The sequence below is a fragment of the Jatropha curcas genome, chromosome 9 (assembly GCF_041381405.1).
Source record: "Jatropha curcas cultivar XTBG-Jc1 chromosome 9, XTBG_Jcur_1.0, whole genome shotgun sequence".
Classification (NCBI taxonomy): Eukaryota; Viridiplantae; Streptophyta; class Magnoliopsida; order Malpighiales; family Euphorbiaceae; genus Jatropha; species Jatropha curcas.
Genome location: NC_143159.1, coordinates 7550377 through 7574367, shown reverse-complemented (window position 1 = coordinate 7574367; position 23991 = coordinate 7550377). Strand labels below are relative to the sequence as shown.

General features: G+C 34.3%; 2 protein-coding genes and 1 pseudogene across 3 annotated transcripts; all 3 read right to left on the bottom strand.

Moving 5' to 3' along the window:
* Positions 1-4181: 4181 nt before the first annotated feature.
* On the bottom strand, positions 4182-5841 carry LOC149493541 (2-oxoglutarate-dependent dioxygenase 19 pseudogene; annotated as a pseudogene). The gene is made up of 3 exons (XR_016322546.1): positions 5825-5841; positions 4641-4968; positions 4182-4562 (listed from the first exon to the last, which is right to left on the bottom strand). The product of XR_016322546.1 is annotated as a 2-oxoglutarate-dependent dioxygenase 19 pseudogene (transcript).
* An 811-nt stretch (positions 5842-6652) lies between these two features.
* Positions 6653-7450, bottom strand: LOC105629213 (2-oxoglutarate-dependent dioxygenase 19). Its single transcript, XM_089725729.1, has 3 exons — positions 7203-7450; positions 6874-7094; positions 6653-6775 (listed from the first exon to the last, which is right to left on the bottom strand). Exons 1-3 carry the CDS (start codon positions 7407-7409, stop codon positions 6754-6756), a joined length of 450 nt encoding a protein of 149 aa, XP_089581855.1. The 5' UTR covers positions 7410-7450; the 3' UTR covers positions 6653-6753.
* A 1884-nt stretch (positions 7451-9334) lies between these two features.
* On the bottom strand, positions 9335-10970 carry LOC105639057 (2-oxoglutarate-dependent dioxygenase 19). Its single transcript, XM_089725933.1, has 4 exons — positions 10818-10970; positions 10172-10392; positions 9653-9980; positions 9335-9577 (listed from the first exon to the last, which is right to left on the bottom strand). The coding sequence occupies exons 1-4, from the start codon at positions 10968-10970 to the stop codon at positions 9335-9337; spliced, it is 945 nt and encodes a 314-aa protein (XP_089582059.1).
* Between the last annotated feature and the right edge of the window lie 13021 nt (positions 10971-23991).

The following is a 23991-nucleotide window of genomic DNA, read 5'->3' as shown; positions in this document are numbered from 1 at the left end:
TCTATTAAGGTTCAGGGAGAGACCAAGGCGTTGTCTTACGCTGATTTGGGAAAAATTTTTTATGTGCCGAATGCTGGGTCTAGGGTGGCAAAAATTAAGGATGTGTCTAGGGTTAGCGATTATAAAAAGGAAGATTTTGTGAAGAAGATTGTGAAGAAGGGTTCTGCAAACAAACAGGGTACAATAGAATGCTCTAACCTGACAGACAACATGAAATGGTTGTACAAGCTCATTGTGCACTACATTTATCCCAAGAGTGCTTCACTCACTTATGTGAACCAAGTAGAGCTGTGTATAATGTGGCACATAGTTGAGAAAAAACCCCTCAATCTATGTCACATTATTTTTGACAAGTTGCAGAACAACCCTAAAAAGCTGCCCTACGGTATGATTCTTACCCCAGTGTTTGAGTTTCTGGATGTCGATCTAGATGAGAATGTTGGTCATTCTGTCTCAAAGTTGGATAGTGGGTCTTTGAAAATGAAGGATGAGGAAGGAGGAGAAGAGAAAGAAAAAGAAGAGAAGGAGAAGAAAGAGAAGGAAGAAAAGAGAAAAGAAGAAACTGAAAAAGAAAAGAAAGTGAAAAGAAAAGTTGGAGAAACAAAGAAAGAAAAAGTCAAGAAGGACAAGGAAAGAAAAGAAGAGACTGAGAAGAAGAGAGAAGAAAAAGGAAAAGCAAAGTTAGGTGAAATAGGAGAAGAAGAAAAGAAATCAGAAGAGAAAGTAAGAGAAGAAGAAAAGAAGGCAGAAGAGAAAGCAGAAGAAAAGAAGTTGGAAGAAGAAACAGAAGAAGAAGAAAAATTAGAAGAAGAAAGAAAAGAGGAAACTGAAAAGGAGAGTGCTGCTGAGAAAGAAGAATTAGAAAAAGAAGAAACAGAAAAGAAGAAAGAGCATGAAAAGATGGAAAAAGGGAAGGAAGTAAAGGAAGTTAGTGATGTTGAAACTGAAAAGCTAGAAATTAGTGATGAAGAGAAATCTACTGAGGATAAGACAGAGAAAGAATCTGAGATGCTATCAGCTCAAAGAAGTAGGGAAGTTATGCTGGGAAGAATAGGGAAGGAGCTAATAGAAGAGCACAACAAAGAACTTGATAAGGCAATACAGCATTGCCACACTGTAATTGGATAGAATTAGTCCCTTATCAAGACTTTGGAAAGAATGAAGGATGTAAATGCAAGGAAGTTAGCTACTCTCAAAGTGAAAGGAACACCCTACATCCCCTCCTCAGAGAAACCATAGAAGGTTAAGCACACTTCTGGCAAGCACAGGACTCATGGAAGAAAGCCTCCACTGCATCCATCTTCTAAAAGGCCGGAAAGTTCTTTTGAGACTGCTCCAGCTTAGAATTTGAGGAGTTCTAAAAGACTTAGAACTGATTCTAAGCCTCTCTAATTTGTTTTTATGTGTTCTGAACAATTTATTTTGCTTTATCTTTGTAGGATTATATCTTTGGAACTGTTTATTTTTCTTTATTTTGCTCTGATTTTGTCCAACCCTTTTGTATGATGACAAAAAGGGGGAGAACGCAAGTATTTTGGTGGTATTCTGAATATTTTGGTACGTACTTGGTGACCAAAGTACTTATATCTGTGTTGGTGGCTATTGCTTTCTATATGGTCTATTTTGTTGAGCATATTTTCTATATGATAAGCTGAGTGTTTTTAGAACTTAGATTCTTATTCTAACGACTGTTTTGCAGGTTGGACATAAGATTTTTTGTTCTATTTTTAATATCAGTTTCTATTCTATTCTTTTGCTCTTACCATATGTTCTGATTATTAGAACTTAGAACATCTTGTCTATCTCTGCTAGTTCTAATATATATATGCTCTGATTATTAGAATTTAGAATATCTTGCCTATTTTTTGCTAGTTCTAAAATCAGTTTCTAAAAGGCCTCCCTAGTTCTAATTTTTCACAAAATAGTTTTATTGCATCTATTTAGGGGGAGCAGAATACATGTTCTAATTTGCTTTATATTAAGATCATTTGGCATGATTAGAACGTATATGCATAAAATTCAGGGGGAGCACATGCTTTTATGTTTGCTAAATTTATTGGTTTTGTCATCATCAAAAAGGGGGAGATTGTTGGCTCAAGGGTCAATTTCTAATCTCGGATTTTGATGATTAATACAAAACAAATAAATTTAAATTATGTTATTTGTGCTAATATTATTTTATGCAGAATTACTATGGAAAGAAATTGTACAAGGCAAGTCCTACATTGAGTGAGAAGATATTCGAAGACCCTAGTGGTTAGGTTTTTAGGATACTTTGTAGGATAGACAGAAAATCCATATATGAGCACATCAATTAATTTTTCTCTCAACAAAAATATTTTTCGGAAAATTAGATTCTTCAAAATAATTTCTTTCGTAAAAATATTTTATTTTCAAAAATATTCTTTAAAATCAAAATGATTTAATTTCCTAAAACTAAGAGATTACGTCTCCAATGTTTTTGGTAATAAATCATACTCTTTACTTTTCTAAAATATCCTTTGACAAATCTAAGAGTACTTCAATTTATTCTCTTACCTTAAGATGAAGGGAGAAATCTTTTCGTTTTTAGTAAGAGCATCTTATTTGAAAATATTTTCCAAATAATGCTGCCGAAAATCTTTTTGTTTAAAGGAAAACAAAATCGTGTTTTATTCTTTTACCAAAAAGGATAAAATAAATTGGTAACAAAGATTTTCATATCTTCTAAATAAGGAAAGAAGATATTCTGATTTCAAATGAAATATTCACTTTCCAAAAGCAAGAGACACGATGCTCTCTATAAATAGGAGCTTTCACGTCTTGAGCTATGGTGAAGTAAGAGTTTTGGTTTTAAGAGCATTCTCTCATTGATCAAATTTTTATCTCTCAAAACTCACTCTCTACCCCCCATTTTTCTTTTCATCTTTACACTTAACGTTTTTATCTTTAAAGAGAAAAGAATTTTTACAACTACTTTTGAAAAATGGTTATGTGTTCTAAACGATTTTCTAATCTGATAAACTGTTTTTCCTGTGCTTATATGTGCATTTCTTTCTGTCTATTTAGATTCTGTAATCTACAGTAGACAGGCTTTTATTTGATAAACATTTGTGTGTAATAGCTTAGGTTAGAAGCTATTGTGAAAGAGGTTATCAAGCGACCTTCTCCTTGTGTGAGATTTTAATGTCTTGAATTGAGTTTATGTACTCTGCCAAAAACAGAAAGGGTTGAGGTTAACTAGAACCTTTCAAAAATCTAGTGGGATAAAAGGGTAGATCTAGGTGTTGATCTATTGCCTTGTATTGTTGGTTTGTCTCTTACCCTTGAAAAGAGATAACATAGTTGAGGATCTCAAGATGCGTCTTGGGGAGTGGATGTGCGCGAGTTAGTGCCGAACCACTATAAATCACTGTGTTGATCTTTTAATTTCTGAAGTTTGCTTGATACTGCATTTATTACACTGCTGTTTATATTTTAGAAATGCTAAAGCTGAAAATGAATTTGTTGTTCTAAAACGGTAATAAGTCTTATCTTTTCTGAACATTAGAACTCTAGAATTCTGATAAGTGAATATACCATGTTCTAAACAGTTTTTCTATTCACAGTATATTTCACTGTTTGGGTTTCTAATTAATTTTCTAAACTTTATGAGGAAGTTCTAATTTCAATAGCTTTCCTTCATAAAGAAGTTCTAATATTAAATAAGTCAGTGTGAAGCAGTTCTAATCAATAGCTGCACTTTGCACAGACTTCTATCTTTTATGAATAGAACTTTGTGAGGTAGTTCTAATCCATATTCTAATCTCACGAGTTCTGTATTTTTCCGCTGCACTTAGAATTCTATATTTCGTCTTGAAATTCTAAAATTTATATCTGTTTTTAGAAAACTCAATTCACCCCCTCTTGGGATTGTGCCATACATATACGGGACCCACAACAACAGGGAGCTATATAAACTCCAAAGGGACTACAGACAAACTCAAGAATATGAAACACCAACATCATCAGATGTAATAACCAGTAATCCATCCCAGGAGGAGGATGACTAAGAACATGAACTTCCAAATGGTAATTCTCTGCCTTGCCATCTCTGATTGATCCTCCTCCAAAGCTTTATTTAAACCACAACAATAAATGATACAAAAGGAATCAATCATATAGGATAAGCATAAACAAGAATAAAAGGGTTGCTCCACCCATGAATAAACGGCATGTAGTTTCATTAGATCGTATATCTGAATAATAGGTTGGAGCATAAACTGAAGATAAACCCTAATAATAACTAAAAGCTTCACTTAAACCAAAACAGTAAATGATAGAAAATTATTGATGATGTTTCAGAGTCGAATCTGGTTGAGGCATGACTTTCCATCAATGACATGGAATTGGTTATATTCTAAGTATTGTTTGTAGGTCATCCCAAGATATGCAGGTGGGTGGCCATCGTCTGTAAACTCTGGTGCAGGTGTCACAACTGTGTCCAATGATGGTCCCAAGAATAGAGGTAGAGTTACCCTTCTGACTTCATTATTCACCACCACTCGATGTAAGGCACTCTTGTATTTTCCATTTGTTAAAATCTGTCAAACAAAAGATAAGGGCCTTTTTTTTTTTTTTTAAATTGATCATAATATAAAAGAATGAGAAGTAAACAATACCTCAAGATGATCAGCAACATTAACAAAAATCCAGTTAGGTTTAAGATTTACGTTCAGCCATTTGCCATTATGCTGGACTTGTAAGCCACCGCTCACATTTTGGATTATGAGAATAAGAAGACTGGGATCAGTATGAGCGAATTGACCGATTCGATTTTCAGAATTTTTGCGTGATGGATAGTCATTTGCAGTAAAGAAATCATAGCCTGATTCCAACTTCATTTTCCTCTCTATGTAGTGTTGTTCAAGTCGTAAAGCTCTTGAAATCCCTCCAAGTAGTTCAATTCCCAACTCTCTCACTTTTGTGCTCTATTCCCGTAAACTCTCACTTTGAAAGAAAAAAAAAAAAACAAATATTTAGTGCTTGTTTTTATTAGCAATTATAGGCAGATGGTTAACACTTAATATATATTATTGTGATATTTAAACAGGTAGATAGTCCTACTTTTAGGGGAGATGCTACCGAAATTTCAATAGAATCTAGACTAATTTTAATTAATAACATAATAACTAAGCTTATTTAGATAATTTCTATAATTTGATACATAATAAATAAAGTGCTTTAATTGCTTTATCATTATCATTATTATTCATTCAATTATTTATTTATTTTCATTATCATTGTTTATTGTTATTATTATTTATTTTATCGTTGTTGTTTATTGTTAATATTATTTATTTAATTATTAATTGCATTTGAGAATGGATGTCTAATTGTGCATTGCATTACGATGTTCAACTGATCAATATGTCTGCATTTAATTGCAATGTTTGATTAATTGTGTTGTGATAATGCTATGCTTGTTTGTGTGGAATTGGGATGAAGTGGGTCACCATGGGTTTGTGAGACCGTTACCGTTATATGGATCCTAATTATGATTACCGTTAGCCGAGTAAATGGGAGATCGGCGTCCCCGTGTGCACCTACCGTTATGATCAGTATGATATGGAAGACCACGGGTTGGCTCCTGTTACCGTTATATGGATCCTAATTTAGATTTGATTGCAACCCGCAGGGTGACCTCCTGTTGTGAGCGCCTGATGATCTAGATTTGATGGAGACGACCGGGTTGCCTCCTGTTGGTATAGAAAAGAAAAGAGAGATTGGAAAAATAATGAGAGGGTTGGTCAAGTGAGGATTAGACCGGTCGGCCAGAATGGGGGATCGGCTCCCTGGTGCACACGTGAGAGGATGGGCCATGTGAGAGGACGACTCATCGGGGGTTTCGGTGATGCCACAGACCAATTTCCACGTGATGTGATTGTATGAAGATGTTAATGATTGTGAGTGCTGATATGTGCCATTTGTGTGACTGGCTGCGTGAGCATATAACTAGTCAGATGACTAGATTGATATGTTTACACATTTGTGTGACTGCGTGTGTTGTGCAATAATTATTGCTCCTTAGAAAACTCACATGTCTTGTTTAATTTTTCAAGAAGTAAGTTTCTCTTTAATTTGGTTTCAGCTATGTTTCTTCGTCGCAAGGCTATAAAGAAGTTTTCCTAGTTCCATAATTATTTTGCTATGTAACTACATATATAAGAAGCTATGTATATCAAACAGTTAGTGACTCCGCAGTTATAGGATTTACGTACATTTAGTCGTGTATTAACATAGACGATATAATTATGTGAGCCCATATCAAAAATGTGATGTCTTGTTAATTGGGCCCGAACTGTGGAATGTTGTAGCTGATAAATTTGGGTCGAGATTTAATAAAATCTTGAGGTTTATTTTCCTATAAATATGGGCTAAATGATTAAAATTATATTTAGATAGTAAATTTTTAATGTTTCAGGCTTACTACGGGTTTCGGGGGCCTTAAGCTTACCTGGGCCCTAGTGTCGGTCCGGCCAACGGAAATGGGTCGTGACAATATGCTACTAGTCAAAAGTTTTTATTCTCTTAACAGATATCATGACTTATATATTTAATTATTATTACAAAATCTTAGTTCTGTTGATTTTATTATTACAAAATAAAAGTTCAATGATTTTCAAGAAATGAATTTAAGAGCACTGGAATTTTACTCATTGTAATTTTTTTATTATTCATAGGTAATTTCAATGACTAAATTTCAATGAACCCTCAAATCATTGTTTTGTTCTTTTATATGTAGCCAGCGGCGGATCTGCTTTACAAAAAGAGGGAAATTGATCAAAGATGAATAAACATAAATATAGATAAGAATATCATCAATTGACTAATAATAAAATAATTAATAATTACCTGAAGTCAGATGGTTTTGTTGGACAATGAAACTGAGGGTGTGTGACCACCGTCAGATATTCTCTGTTTTCACCATTAGTGGTGAAAAGGCACCTTCTAATCTTATCCGTTGGATCCGTTGTCTGATACTCCTTTCTTTCTTCTTCAGTCAGATCATAAAAATCAGAAATTCCTTTGAGTGCATCTTCAATTATTTTATCTGGTAAGTCATGATTTACCAACTACAGAAACATAGAAAAACAAACAACTCAGGAGAAGTATTTAAAATGGTAAATTAATTTCCTATTTAGAAAAGAAAATATACACACATTTCTTATGAATTTACACACATTGAAGCAGGCATACTCCGTCAATGCTTTGTCGAGGTCAATGAGGGTTTTAGACCTTGTTTCAGGATCTTCAGAGCAAAGCATAGAGTAATCGAAGGTGGGGATTTCATCATTTGCTCTTGGATAAATGGAGTCCACGGGGTTAATAATAGAGATGTTATTGAGTTCAAAATGGTTTTGGGTATCGACTGAAGCTTTTTCTGCCATTTCGATTTTTGGAAGGAAGAAGAGACAAAGATTTTTATGATTTGCATGCATGGATATTACCACTACATACCATTGCATTATATAGACACGAAGTGTAGGCTATTAAAATTTTTATATTATTAAGAACGTGACTTTTAAATCTAAAAATATGGAATTATCATGTCTGCAGTGACGAATATACAATGAGAATAGTGGAGGCAACTGCTGCCACTGATTATTTACGTCTTAGTATATGATTAATTTTAAATTTAATTTATTCCACTAATTTTTTTTAACTATAATTATCCTAAATATTTGTGTAATGATAAGAATTTCCTAGGTTTGTCTCAACTAAGCATTAAAATCTTATTTTTCCAATTTATTTTTTGTAAAATTTCGGTAATCAAATGTTCTCGTAAAAGAAATTTCTAAGGACAAATTGTGTAATGTTAATTAGGAAAAAAAAAATTCTAGAATAAAAAAAAAAAGAATCACCAGTCTACATTTCAGTGATTCTGTCGCTGGACAATCACTTTCTATACGTTATGGTGATTCTGTTGTTATGCAGTCACTTTCTCGCAAAATTGCATTTCAAGCTATATATATATTATATTGTAGGGTTCAATATATGCAGTGAGCCATAACTATTAATTCAATAATATAAACATTAATCTTTAATGCAGAAGGTTATCTAGCCTTTGCTGGTTGCTACAACTCATGACAAGTCTATAAAAAATCCAAACAGCAAGTAATAATTAGAAAACCCTAAACCATTCTTTTCTCTCTTTTGCATATAATTTATTCTACAATATTAATTGTTTTAGTAATCATTAAATATTTTATTAATACTTAATTGTTAGCTATAAACTTTTAGCTTATATCATTATTAAATTAGAAATGTTAGGTAAAAATGACTATTTAATTCTCTTCTTTAGAATCAAAAAAAAAAAAAAAAAAATACAGTTCAGATAGAAAAAATCCGTTTTAAAAGAAATCATCAATTCTCTTCTTCTGATTCAAAAAAAAAAAAAAAAAATACGAACGATCCCAAACTGTCCGCGGGCTTAAGCTTATTGTAACAGTACTAGATAGCCTTACCCATTTTTAAAAAGTGTTCTATTCGTTGAATTGTCATTTCAACTCATTGTATTGATGCGGTATCTTTGATGAAAAAAAAAAAAAAGAAATGGAAATATCAATTAAATCCCAAAAAGTTTTACTTGATAAAAATACTAAAAAAAAAAACAACATGTTCGAAGCAGGCTGTTAATTACCAAATAGTTAGAAGTGTCTCCATTCTAACAAAAAAAATTATTTTTTATTAGTTGGATCAAGATGAGCCGTTGGATCAGGTTCGAGTAAGTTGAGCTCGATTTTTATTTGGAATAAATCTGTATACTTATAGGAACCAGGAAGTAACCCTTTAGGCCATAAAATGTACAGGTCTTTTGGTTATGTATTGCATTCTTGTGATGCACTCAATAATTTTTTCATACACGAACTCTAAGAAAACCACAAAGCATTATTTATTTATTTATTTTGGTTACAACAGGGAGCCATATAAACTCCAAAGAAACTACAGACAAACTCAAGAATACGAAACACCAACATCATCAGATGTAATAACCAGTAATCCATCCCAGGAGGAGGATGACTAAGAACATGAACTTCCAAATGGTAATTCTCTGCCTTGCCATCTCTGATTAATCCTCCTCCAAAGCTTTATTTAAACCACAACAATAGATGATACAAAAGGAATCAATCATATAGGATAAGCATAAACAAGAATAAAAGGGTTGCTCCACCCATGAATAAACGGCATGTAGTCTCATTAGATCGTATGTCTGAATAATCGGTTGGAGCATAAACTGAAGATGAACCCTAATAAGAACTAAAAGCTTTACTTAAACCAAAACAGTAAATGATAGAAAATTATTGATGATGTTTCAGAGTCGAATCTGGTTGAGGCATGACTTTCCATTAATGACATGGAATTGGTTATATTCCAAGTATTGTTTGTAGGTCATCCCAAGATATGCAGGTGGGTGGCCATCGTCTGTAAACTCTGGTGCAGGCGTCACAACTGTGTCCAATGATGGTCCCAAGAATAGAGGTAGAGTTACCCTTCTGACTTCATTATTCACCACCACTCGATGTAAGGCACTCTTGTATTTTCCATTTGTTAAAATCTGTCAAACAAAAGATAAGGGCCTTTTTTTTTTTTAAATTGATCATAATATAAAAGAATGAGAAGTAATCAATACCTCAAGATGATCAGCAACATTAACAAAAATCCAGTTAGGCTTAAGATTTACGTTCAGCCATTTGCCATTATGCTGGACTTGTAAGCCACCGCTCACATTTTGGATTATGAGAATAAGAAGACCGGGATCAATATGAGCGAATTGACCGATTCGATTTTCAGAATTTTTGCGTGATGGATAGTCATTTGCAGTAAAGAAATCATAGCCTGATTCCAACTTCATTTTCCTCTCTATGTAGTGTTGTTCAAGTCCTAAAGCTCTTGAAATCCCTCCAAGTAGTTCAATTCCCATCTCTCTCACTTTTGTGCTATATTCCCGTAAACTCTCACTTTGAAAGAAAAAAAAAAAACAAATATTTAGTGCCTGTTTTTATTAGCAACTAGAGGCAGATGGTTAACACTTAACATGGTAGTTAGAGTAGCTATCTTTTCTCTTTTTCTTTTCTTTTTTCTTTTAAATTCTAGACTTCTAGCTGCGTTATAAAAATTGTTGCAATGGAAAAATTATTTATTTGTATACCTTAAACCAGGAGGATTAGAAGGGCAATGAAAGGTAGGACGCACTGCCACCTTGATGAATTCCCTGCTAACCTGGTTAAGATTGCCTTTGCCCCACCTGATTAAATCTCTTGGATCTTTAGTATCGTACTTGAGCTTCTCATCCTCAGGCAGATCGAAGAACTCAAAGAGCCTATCTATCACTCCTTTAATCACTGTGTCTGGTACTGTATGGTTTGTCACCTGCATGTGTATCATTTGCTTCGACATATTAGTTTGTCACCTACCCTTTTCTATTTTTTAATTTCCATGCAATAGTAACTGAAACAACATCATTAATATTATATTTACTACTTATAGTTGCGAAGATCGTAAGGTTTCATATTATAATAGTAATAACAAATTAACAATAACTCGTAGGAGAAGCAGCCATGAACCTCGAAACTAAAATAATCTTAATACCCAAATGATACATGGGGATATTCAAGGTAACTGCAAAAAGTACACATAATGAGAATTACTCTGATTACGCGAATTTGATACGGTGAAATGAAAATGGCAGAGGACAATCAAAACATGGTAATTAAAAAAAAAAAAAAAAGGAAGATTACCATATGGCTAACTGTTTGAAAAAGAAAAAAGGAAAAAGCAAGCAAGATTTTGCATACACTGAAGAAGCCAAAGTGAAGACAGGCTCTGGCTAGGTCTTCTACAGCCTGAGACTGAAGAAATGGATCAGCAGAGACAAGCATTGAGTAATCAATAAGAGGGATAGTCTCATCCTCTCCTGAAAAAGAATCCTTCTTGTTAGTTTCAACCATTGTGTCTGTCTATATAACGTATGAGAGAGAGATTGCCTAGATAATTAAACAAGTGAAGAATATTAATGGCCAGTATGCAAAGACAAAGCTGCATGGAATGCTATTAATAGGCATGTAACTCTAAGTATGTTATGGTCTAATTATACCTACCTACATAGCTTAATTATATTGAATTAATTAATTATATGTAATGCATGTTACTTTGGAAATTTCAAGGAGAAAATAATAAATATTTTCTAATTTTGAGTTTATTTATATTAAATACAATAATAAAATGCTAATGTGAGATAAAATATAATTTAATAAAATTAATGCATATTTTGTTGTAATTTATAGATATTAGTTGCTTTCTTAACTAACATCTAAAAACTTTAAACACTCTCTTAGTAAGTGCACTTTTCCGAATTAAACTTGTGCCTTCATCTTTGGAGATTAAATTTGTCAAATTGATTTCTTTTTTACGTTATCTCTAAAGAAGAAAGGGCAAAAATAGGAGAAAGTAAATGGAGCCTATATTATTTATTTCTCAGAAAAAGAAAACATAAATGGAAAAAGAAGGCTATGAAATTCATGATTCGGTATGCTATGTATATATATGTAGTTAGCCTAATATATCAGTTTACCCCAGATTTTATTACCTCTTGCAATTTTCCTCTAATATATCAGTTTACCCCGAATTCTCACATTATCTATTACTTTCACCCCTAATTTCACCCCTAATTTGGATAACTTACCGATTAAATGTTCTCATCACAACTTTTTCCTTAAAAAGTTTGAATTTTTGTTTTTCTTTTTATAAATTTTTTTTAGTTTTTTATTTTTTAAATTGCATTATTAGATGATAACATGTAGTGTTTGATCTGAGACATTGAAATGGATAAATATGGCAATATAGAATCATAAATAAAGTTCCCAATTTCCACTAAATTGAAGAAGTTCTACTATAAGACTAATTATGGTTGATTATGGCAATTAAAAAATATTAAATACCGCCAAATGAGTAGGAAATGTGAGATCTAAAGATGAATATGTAAATAGTACAAGCAATAACCACATAGAAATCGGATGCATTCGTAGGAAGGTGGAAATGGGTTAATTTGGACACATGCATTGCAGATTGGTCGATGCATCAATAGAGAAGATTATACACGTACAAGTTAAAAGAGCAAAGGCAACAAAGAGGAGTACAATGATAGCAATGAACGAAGCAGTAAAGAAGACTTTAGATGAAGAAGCCGAGATCTCACGAAGAAGTAATGATCTTCTTTGTGATCTTCTTTGTTTTCTAAATATTGAGTGAGAAAGATTGTTTAAAGACTTTGGATACCTTCCATTTACATAAGTTGTACCCCTCAAATAGATGAACTGATTTTATCATATCTATGATCATAAACATTGTACACAACTTTTTTTTTGCCTTTAGAAGATTATAGTTGTTTATTCAATTTGTAGATTATTTTGATTTTCTAAAAAAAGTTTATTTTTGGAAATGAATTTCTTATTTCTTAGCATACTTATAGTTAATTTCTTATTTCTTATAGTTCATAGTTAGTTGATATTTGCTACGACCACTGTGATCCTTATTTATTTTTTCTTCTCTATTTTTCAAATTTATTTATTTCTAAATACATAAATAACCAGATATTTATGCTTTTTTTTTTCAAAAATTATATTCATCAATTAACAATGTTTTCTAATTATAAGCAATACTATTATCTTTTATCCTATCTGTATTTTAATTGGAAAACTTTTTTTTTTCAAATTTATTTTAAGATAACATAAAACTAATATATACACACTATATATATATATATATAAGTACGAATGGGGGAATATTGGATCCCTAAAATGCCCCTACAAACTTTCAATTTAATTGCTAATAATAATGATAATTTAGTCATTCGTTAATTAGAAAACTTTTAATTTTATTGATTTTTTATTCTTATTTGAATCTAAATTCTATTGGAAAGTTTAATCTAATCCTATTATAATTATGATATCAATTTATTATTTTTATTATATTAATATTAATTAGGAATTTGTTTCACCATACCACTGTATATATGTTTAGTTTTAATTGTTTTTTGCTATCAAGAATTTTTTTCTTTTGACTATCAAGAATTATTACTTTAAGGTTTTGCTAATTTAGAGTTATTAAGTTTACAATCATGTCTTTTCTTGTGATAAGTATTAACTTTCTCTTTTTACAAGTTAATATAATAGTTTTTATTTATATTTCTTATAATTTAGCAATCCTTCCATCCTTATTGTTTGTGCTTAAAGTTATAAATTTATAGTTTTATAGATTCATTATAAACTTGACAAAGCAAACTACTTACGGATTAGCGATGGAATTATTTTCCGTTTATATTATTATCACCTAAATTGATTTTTACTAATTAATAAATTCTGTTTCATTACTCTTCCATTGCAAACAGTTGACAAAAGGACTTACAAATGGTTTAGAAACGGAATTTCGATCCGTTGCTAAATTTATAACCAGAACTCGGCACCCTGTTTTGCAGAAACCTAAAACGCACTGCATATCTCTTCGGTGTTGTATCCATTGGTATGCCTGCTCTTTCTTTTTTCTTTTCTTTCTTTCTTTTATTTTATATTTTATTAATAAAGTTTAAATTTCATTTGGATTGTAAGATTAATATTTGACATGATAATTGTTTTTTTGAAGTATTTCGATGGAACCATTGAAATTTTGATATTCAAATTATAATATAATAAATTATAATTATTTTCTCAGTATAGGAGAAAGGGGATTTGAATTTGAATTTATTATTAGGTCACTAGGCTATATATTGGTGTGCATAAATTATAATTTTTTTTATAGAAATTTCAAATTTTATTTGTATTTTATTGGTTGGTTAACAATATCATTAATGATAATTTAGTCACATCCTAATTAAGAAATTTTAGTTCGATTGATTATATTAGTTTCTTTAATCATATTATTTTTATTAATTAATAAATATTGTTTCATTATTTTTCGGTTGCTAACAGTTGACAAAGGGTTCTATAAGTGCGTTAGCAACGGAACCTGTGTCCAGTTCTAAATTGATTTTTTCTTTGCTGGGAGTTGGTTCTACAAATGGGTTAGCAACCGAATATTTATCCGTTTCTAAAATTATAGCAAAAATTCAGATTCTATTTTAACTGCATATCTCTTCTCCGCCACATCCTTTAGTATGTTTGCACTTCTTTTTCTATTTTCTTTCTCCTTTTTATTTTATATTTTATTAATAAAATTTAAATTTTATTTGGATTGTTTAATATTTGTCAAGATTAATATTTTATACCGTCAAGAATTTCTTTGCTATTGTTATATCAAAAATTTCTCATATTATTATTATTAATGGCTGAGTTACTAATTTTAACTTTTGATTTTTTTTAAATTTTGATATACTATCACAAAAAAAAAGAATTTGATTACCAATAATTTATATATGTATTTATTTTTATATATGGCAAGATCTAGGATCAAATAGTTATTTATTTTAAACTTTGTAACTATTCCATTTTGTCAAAAATTATATTGTAAAAAATTATTACATTAAATACTAGATATGTATGATAATGATTTACTGTAACACCCACAGACCAATCTCAGAGAACCAGACGGTGGATGCCACAATCGGTGCCGGAGCACCATCTTATGTCACTATAAAAGCTAGATCACAAATTAGAAGTGGTTAAATTTTCATAAGGAGGCAAGTAATTACCAGTTTTTTTTGTATTATTAATTTTTATTTTTTTTACAAAAATAATGTTTAAGAAAATTCCTACGAAAATTTCACAAGAGTTTCCCCTAAAAATTTACTTGCCACACAAAGAAAATATACACACTTCCAATTTTTTTTTAAACCCCCAAACCTCCAATTCAACAACATACTACAAGCACTTCTAAATATCCATCAATATACGCATAATATTCGAAACACATTCTTTTCAAGGAATCTCTAATCATCATACACCAAAAATATAATAAGGTGTTATTTCTTTAAATAATCATAACTCTTAATACATGACAAACTTATTATATCCAACGTTCACAACACAATATTTATATACATGCCAAAAATCACCATTTACAAAATATCCTACCCAAGATGTGATATCTACTCTGATGCTCGTCCTCTGGTCTTGAAGAACACCCTCCGCTCCTAACCTGCGCGTGATAAAAATCAACGCGCTGAGTGGAAGACTCAGTGGTGCTAAATAACCAACAATTTAATTAACAATAGCCAAGGCAAAACTTAAATTACTCAACTATATAAATACCGAAATCGCATTCATTTAATTCAAATACTTTGAAAGCAATGAGAAGATTATAAATACAAATATGTCTTCATTCTTTTATAGCAACAATAAAATTTCATTTTTCGTTAAGGCTCATACTCATACAGAATGAACATAAGCAGATTTGATCGTGGCCTATGTTAGCGCCACCCCCATCACATACTCGTGGCCTATGAAAGCACCACCGTGGCCTATGAAAGCACCACCCCCATCACACAATCGTGGCCTATGAAAGCACCACCGTGGCCTATGAAAGCACCACCCCATCACACAAATAAGCGCGTCCGCCTATTTATAAGGGTTGATAACCCTAGCATATGATCATAGCTTCACAATAAGAAAATCCATCTCATCATACTACGTCTCAATCATGCATAGTAGAGCCTAAATCAAAAGCATTCTTTCACAAAAGCAATAATTCTTAATCAAAACCTCTTCATTTAGTACTCATCAGTTCAAATATTTTACTCAAAACACTATAAATGTATATATACTTAATATAATATAAAAGTACATAAATCAAGAACTTTTCAGCATTGTTATAAACTTGACCTTTGCTGGGTTTTTAACACATAATTTGAGTTATGGGTCTCCAAATTGAATGAAATTAGATTCATTAGAAAGCTAAGCCAAAATGCTACAAATGTTCAGAAGGGACCACAGCCCAGATCAAAGAGTAAGATAGCAAACAAAAGCTCAGAACACAGACCAACAGATTAGACCTGATTCAGCAGAACCAAGTCCAATGTTTCTTGAATTCCTACTTCACCAAACACTCAAATGAAACCAATCCAGAACGAGAGAATTCTCAAGACACAGGGAAACAACTTTTATGAATAACTCAGAACCTAATAATGTCATTATAGTGGTCAAAATGGGCACTCAATTGAGTAATACCTGGAGCCTGTCACAACAGAGTCAGTTTGGGTGTTTTAGCCATAAGTTGAGCTATGTATCGCCAAATTGGACACAAGAAGATGGGTTGGAAAGACAAGAAGTAAAGCTAAAACTTTTATGAAGAACATAAGACGTTATTTGGCCATTTATGTGGTCAAAATGGACAATGATTTCGGATATACTGGTAAGACACCATAACAGAACCAGTTTTGGTATTTAAATCATAAGTTGAGCTACAAGTACTGGAATTAGACATAAAAATATGTTTTGGAAAGCTAAGAAATAGAGCTGAAACTTTCATGAAGAAGTCAGAAACAGATGGGGAGTATAAAGGGGTCGAAAATGAGTTCTAATCTCACGGCAGAACATATCTAACATGAATTCAGCAAGTTAACCAATACATACAAAATTCCCAAAATTCATTCAAAAGCCTAACCATGTAAAAACAACTTAAACAAGTGAAAGTATAATTGCACTAACCTTCAAACCAAGCTTTAACAAGCTCAAGCTTTGGTCTTGCCCTTATCCTTGGTGGAAGGCTCTCCACCCTCTACATGTAAGACACTCAAAATCAAACAAAGAAAACACAAACAAAAGAAGAAGTGGAGCATGATTTAGCATGTATATGCTAAAGAAAACTCTAAACCCCAACATAAATACCTTATCCTAAAATCACTTACCAAGTAGGAAAAATCACCAAATTCCTTGAAATTAGTCACCAAATATTACTTCTCTAGCTTCAATCTCTAATATGTCTTAATTAACTCAAGTTGTATGGGTGATTTTGATGTGTTTACTAAGGAAAAATTGAAGAAGAAGAAGAAGAAGAAGAAGAAGAAGACGTAGGAAAAGAAGAAGAAGGATAGTGTTGCCCAATTAATGGAGGAGATAATGATTTACTCCATAAAAATTGGATGGCTAGGATTGAATGTAAATCTAATCTAATGGCTACAAATATTCTCCAAATTAAATTCCTTCAAAATATTATGTAACACAACAAAATTCTCAAATTTACTCCATAAAAATAATTCTTTGAAGTTCCTTAATTAATCTAACACCATTTCAAATTTCATCCACACAACTATTGCCTCTAATTTCCTTCATTAATATCACACCTTAAGTCACTACGCACTAATTCTCTAAAATTCTCCAAAAATATTCATTACTTACTTTCTACCCATAAAAACCATGCATGCATGCTCCAAAAATGTGATAGAACCTATTACCTATATATAATAATTTTTCTAGACCAAAATAATACCGACTCCCGGACCGATAGTACTATTCACAGACAGATAAACTACTATTTCAACACAGAAAAAAATAGGGCGTTACAGCTCTTCCCCCCTTAAAGAATTTCGTCCTCGAAATTCACCTGAATTAAATAACTGAGGATGCTGTTGTCTCATAATGTCTTCACTTTCCCATGTAGCTTCCTCGGTCTTATGGTTTCTCCAAAGAACCTTTACCAAAGGAATTCTCTTATTCCTTAGCTCCTTGACTTCCCTAGCAAGTATCCTCACCGGTTCTTCCTCATAAGTTAAATCTTGCTCAATAGTAATAGATTCCACTGCTATCACATGTGATGGGTCGGACCGATACCTTCTCAACATAGATACGTGGAAAACATTATGTATCCTGTCCAGGTCTGGTGGTAAAGCTAGTCTATAGGCTAATGGACCCACACGCTCAATAATCTCATATGGACCAATGAACCTAGGACTAAGCTTACCCTTTCTTCCAAATCTCAATATCTTTTTCCACGGAGATACCTTAAGGAAAACCTTATCTCCCACTGCATACTCTATATCTTTCCTCTTCAAGTCGGCATAGGACTTCTGACGATCTGAAGCTGCTTTCAATCTATCTCTGATAATTCTGACCTTATCCTCTGTGTCCCGAATCAAATCCGGACCTATAATCTTGCCCTCACTCAACTCTGACCAACATAGTGGCGTCCTACATCTCCTACCATATAGTGCTTCAAAAGGGGCCATCTGAATACTCGACTGATAACTGTTATTATAGGCGAATTCGACAAGTCGAATGTACTTCTCCCAACTACCCTCAAACTCAATAACACAAGCTCGTAACATATCCTCCAAAATCTGAATAACCCGCTCTGACTGACCATCTGTCTGAGGATGAAAAGCTGTACTGAAATTCAGTTTAGTACCCAGGGCCTCATGTAGCTTCTTCCAAAATCTAGAAGTAAATCTCGGATCTCTATCTGAAATGATGGATAAAGGAACTCCATGTAATCTCACTATCTCATCTATATAAAGCTCTGCATACTGCTCCATAGTGAAGTCGGTCCTAACAGGAAGAAAATGTGCTGACTTAGTTAGTCTGTCAACTATTACCCATACAGCATCTTTCTTTTTAGGAGTTAAAGGCAATCCAGTCACGAAATCCATTGTAACCTTATCCCATTTCCACTCTGGAATAGCAGTAGGGTGTAACAAACCAGAAGGGAACTGATGCTCTGCTTTCACTTGCTGGCACGTCAAACACTTCGACACATAATCTGTGATATCCCTCTTCATCGCCGGCCACCAATACTGTGATTTCAAATCCTGATACATCTTATTACTGCCAGGATGCATAGCATAAGGACTACTATGAGCTTCCTTTAAGATACTCTTTCTCAGCTCTGTCATTTTAGGCACACAAATTCGATCCCCAAAGTACAAGTAGTCGTCATCTTTAATCATAAATCTCTTTTTCTCACCCTTTCTGACTAGGCCTTTCCACAAAGTAATAGTCTCATCACCCTGCTGTGCATCTCTAATCTGTTGTAGTAGGCTAGGTTTCACCATCAGCTCTGCTACAAGAGTACCATCTCTAGTCACAGATAAGCGTGCATTCATAGCACGAAGAGCAACTAATGCCTTTCTACTGAGTGCATCTGCCACGACATTAGCTCTACCCGGGTGGTAATCAATAGTGAAATCATAGTCCTTAAGTAGCTCTAACCATCTGCGCTGCCTCAAGTTAAGCTCTCTCTGCGTAAGCAGATACTTAAGGCTCTTATGATCCGTATACAAGTGGCATTTCTCACCATACAAGTAATGTCTCCAAAGCTTCAAGGCAAACACAATAGCTGCTAACTCCAAATCATGAGTAGGGTAGTTTTTCTCATGTGGCTTAAGCTGTCGGGAAGCATAAGCAATCACCTTGCTCTCTTGCATAAGCACACAACCCAAACCATTATGCGAAGCATCACTATAAACATCATATGGTCTGCCTGGAGCTAGCTGTGTCAAAACTGGAGCCTCAGTAAGCATCGCCTTAAGCTGCTCAAAACTACTCTGGCATCTATCAGTCCACTCAAAACGGACATCCTTACAGAGAAGTCTAGTCAAAGGGGCTGCAATAAGAGAAAACCCCTTGACAAACCTCCTGTAATATCCAGCCAAACCTAAGAAACTTCGAATTTCTGTAACATTCGTAGGTGGCTTCCAATCAAGCACTGCCTCAATCTTCTTCGGGTCCACCCGAATACCCTTGGCAGAAACAACATGCCCTAAGAAAGCAATCTCAGTCAACCAAAATTCACACTTACTGAGCTTGGCATATAACTGTCGGTCTCTCAAGGTCTGTAGAACTGTTCGTAGGTGGTGATCATGATCCTCTCTAGTCGGAGAGTACACCAAAATATCATCAATAAAAACCACCACAAACTGATCCAAATAAGGATGGAAGATCCGGTTCATCAGGTCCATAAACACTGCTGGAGCATTAGTCAACCCAAATGGCATCACTAAAAACTCATAGTGACCGTAGCGTGTCCTGAAAGCAGTCTTAGGTACATCTGATCCCTTCACCCTTAGCTGATGATAACCTGATCTTAGATCTATCTTCGAGAATACACTAGCCCCTCTCAACTGATCAAACAAATCATCTATCCGAGGCAATGGATATCGATTCTTCACAGTAACTTTGTTAAGTTGTCTGAAATCAATACACAATCTAAGTGAGCCATCCTTCTTCTTTACAAACAATACTGGAGCACCCCATGGAGATACACTAGGACGAATAAAACCCTTATCAAGCAACTCCTGAATCTGTATTTTTAACTCTTTCAATTCAGCAGGTGCCATTCGATACGGAGCAATGGATATCGGTGCAGTACCAGGCATAACCTCAATACCAAACTCAACCTCTCTCTCAGGAGGTAAACCAGACAACTCCTCTGGAAACACATCCGAAAAATCACATACTGTGGGTATATCATGAACACTAGGAGATTCTGACTCTGGAGCAAGTACACAGGCTAAGTAGGCCTCACAACCATGCTGGATCAGTCTTCTAGCAGAAGAAGCAGAAATAAAATTAGAGAGGTAATCCGACCTCTCACCCGTAACTATAATCTCCTCACCAGATGAAGTCTGGAGTGTAATCCTCTTAAGTCTACAATCAACAATGACCCCATGTCTAGACAGCCAATCCATACCCAATATCACATCATACTCCTGAAAAGGCAACTCTATCAAATCACCTAGAAATACATACTCATGAATGACTAAAGGGCAATCTCTATACACCCGATTAACTACTACACTTTGACCCAAAGGGCTCGTTACCTCAACGCTGTGCTCTAATGTATCAGCATGCATACTACCCAATCTACCCACAGGGATGCATATGTATGAATGCGTGGAGCCCGGATCAATCAAAGCAAGTACAAAAGTGTCAAAGATAGAGAAGGTACCTGCGATGACATCCGGTGCATCCCGCTGCTCCCTGGTCCTGATGGCATAAGCCCTCGCCTGTGCTCTAGCCTCGGGTCTCTCCACAGTCTCAGAAACTGGTCTCTCACTCCTCGTACCAGAGCCCTCACTACGGCCTCTACCTCTGCCTCTCTGACCATAGGGAGCTGGCCTCCCAACCTGGTGAGTTGGACTAGTCACTGTCATAGGACAATCCCTGATCATATGCTCAGTGGATCCACATCGAAAGCAAGGTTTAATGCCCCAACACACTCCCACATGTCTCCTGCCACAGTGAATGCAAATCGGTAGACCTAACCCTGCAGTACCTCCACCACTAGCAACAGATGAAGCCGGAGGAGCTGGTCTCGTATATATACCCCGACCAATTGTCTGACCTGGTCTGACCCCCATCTGCGGTCCGCCTCTAAATCTCTTGCTACTAGACTGGACCCCTAAAGTCTGTCCAGATGTAGCACTCTGAAATCTCTTATACTGACTACTCTGCTGGGCCCTCTGACCTCTAGCCTGTCTCTCATTCCGAATAAGCTCAAGCTCTGTAGCAGCCTTCACTAAACCAGCTAATGTAGTGTGGGGCTGGGATGTCAAGTGCATCCTATACTCATCCAGTAACCCCTTCCGAAACCGCTTACACCGATCTGCCTCAGTAGGGACCAACTTACAAGCATACCTACTCAACCGCAGAAACTCTCGCTCATACTCGGAGATAGTCATCCGTCCCTGTCTAAGCTCAAGGAACTCTGCTATCCTCTGATCCGTGTATAACTCCCCTACATATTTCTCCCGAAAAGCAGAGAGAAAGAAATCCCAAGTAACATCCTCAGCTTTTGCTGTCTTCACCATAGACTCCCACCATAGGTAAGCCTCTTCCTTTAGCAAGGAAACAGCACAAATCAATCTATTTGCAGGAGTACACTGCATCTGGTCCAAAACCCTCTCTGTAGCTTGGAGCCAAAATTCTGCTGCAGAAGGATCATCATCTCTCCGACCCATAAAATCCTCAACACGATACTTCCTCAGTCTCTCTACCGGGGTATGAACTGGAACAGGGGCTGGTGCGACTGGAGTCTGGGGAACAGCTCCCGCAGCTTGCCTCAATGCAGCTACCAACTGTTGTACCAAATCACCCTGATTAGGCCCCGCAGGACCCATAGTAGCCTGCCCTACAACCGAGGCACGCACTGCATCGGAACCCAGAATGCCACCAGCGACACCACCAGCTGGCATATCACCCTCTACCATAGCACCCTCTGGAGGGGCATAACTATCCACCTCCTCATCCGGCAAGTTCTGAGACATCACTAAACACCTACAAAGACCAGCGGAGTCGCATCAGAGAGAAATTCCCACAACAGACTAATATGGCATGTATTTAACTTAAATCACTTATATCATTACTCCAAAGTGGATAAACTCTCATACCAAATCATATCTCCTAGAATTGTCTAAACCTATGCTCTGATACCAAAAATTGTAACACCCACAGACCAATCTCAGAGAACCAGACGGTGGATGCCACAATCGGTGCCGGAGCACCATCTTATGTCACTATAAAAGCTAGATCACAAATTAGAAGTGGTTAAATTTTCATAAGGAGGCAAGTAATTACCAGTTTTTTTGTATTATTAATTTTTATTTTTTTTACAAAAATAATGTTTAAGAAAATTCCTACGAAAATTTCACAAGAGTTTCCCCTAAAAATTTACTTGCCACACAAAGAAAATATACACACTTCCAATTTTTTTTTAAACCCCCAAACCTCCAATTCAACAACATACTACAAGCACTTCTAAATATCCATCAATATACGCATAATATTCGAAACACATTCTTTTCAAGGAATCTCTAATCATCATACACCAAAAATATAATAAGGTGTTATTTCTTTAAATAATCATAACTCTTAATACATGACAAACTTATTATATCCAACGTTCACAACACAATATTTATATACATGCCAAAAATCACCATTTACAAAATATCCTACCCAAGATGTGATATCTACTCTGATGCTCGTCCTCTGGTCTTGAAGAACACCCTCCGCTCCTAACCTGCGCGTGATAAAAATCAACGCGCTGAGTGGAAGACTCAGTGGTGCTAAATAACCAACAATTTAATTAACAATAGCCAAGGCAAAACTTAAATTACTCAACTATATAAATACCGAAATCGCATTCATTTAATTCAAATACTTTGAAAGCAATGAGAAGATTATAAATACAAATATGTCTTCATTCTTTTATAGCAACAATAAAATTTCATTTTTCGTTAAGGCTCATTGTAACACCCTCCGCCCAGTCCCGAGAGACCCGACGGCGGATGCCACATTCGGTGCCGGAGACACCGTCTTAACTTAACATATAAATCATAAAACTAAAATTATGAATTAGAAGTAATTGAGTATTCACAAGTTTAGCGAGTAAATTTTTTTTTATTTTTATAATAGCAATTTCATTTCATTTTCCTTGCATTTTTTTTATATACATTGGGAAAATTCCTACAGAAATATTGTAAGAATATCCTTTTAAAAACTGAGCTCGCCAAACATGTGAATACAAAATACTTCCAATTAAACTCTAAACTTCCAACATCTCCAAATAATCTTTATAACATAACAACACTTTTATACTTTCATAATTGAATAAATCCTCAATAGTATTTTAGATCCATCAATTAATTGCATTCATTATATCTATCAAGTCTTAATGAACTAATCATATCAACTGACTTCAAATATTTCATATTCAATCATTTAATAAATCTTATTCTTCTCTCCAAATATATACATCAAAATACTTTGTAATTACATACTTCAATTATATTTCAAATAACATAATATCTGAAAATGTAACAATTATACATGCCATCATTCTTCATTATATAAATCTCAATCGACTACTACCAAATTAGTCACTTCTGCTTTGATATTACTCTTCAAATCTTCAAGTAGCAACCACGATCTTCAACCTACGCGTGATAAAAATCGACGCGCTGAGTATAAAACTCAGTGGTGCTCATAATTCACATACTTACCAAAGTTGCGATGACAACTTACTTAAAAACAAATTTCATAAAAT

What these genes read in the sequence shown, in the direction of transcription:
- LOC105629213 (XM_089725729.1), bottom strand. Translation starts at nt 7,409, where the DNA reads ATGGCAGAAAAAGCTTCAGTCGATACCCAAAACCATTTTGAACTCAAT. An exon ending in CGGAGTATGCCTGCTTCAAT is followed by an intron (nt 7,095 to 7,202) that starts GTGTGTAAATTC and finishes ATGTTTCTGTAG; the next exon opens with TTGGTAAATCATGACTTACC. An exon ending in ACAAAACCATCTGACTTCAG is followed by an intron (nt 6,776 to 6,873) that starts GTAATTATTAAT and finishes TTTGTAAAGCAG; the next exon opens with ATCCGCCGCTGGCTACATAT.
- LOC105639057 (XM_089725933.1), bottom strand. Translation starts at nt 10,970, where the DNA reads ATGGTTGAAACTAACAAGAAGGATTCTTTTTCAGGAGAGGATGAGACT. An exon ending in TTCACTTTGGCTTCTTCAGT is followed by an intron (nt 10,393 to 10,817) that starts GTATGCAAAATC and finishes ATACACATGCAG; the next exon opens with GTGACAAACCATACAGTACC. An exon ending in ATGTTGCTGATCATCTTGAG is followed by an intron (nt 9,578 to 9,652) that starts GTATTGATTACT and finishes TTTGTTTGACAG; the next exon opens with ATTTTAACAAATGGAAAATA.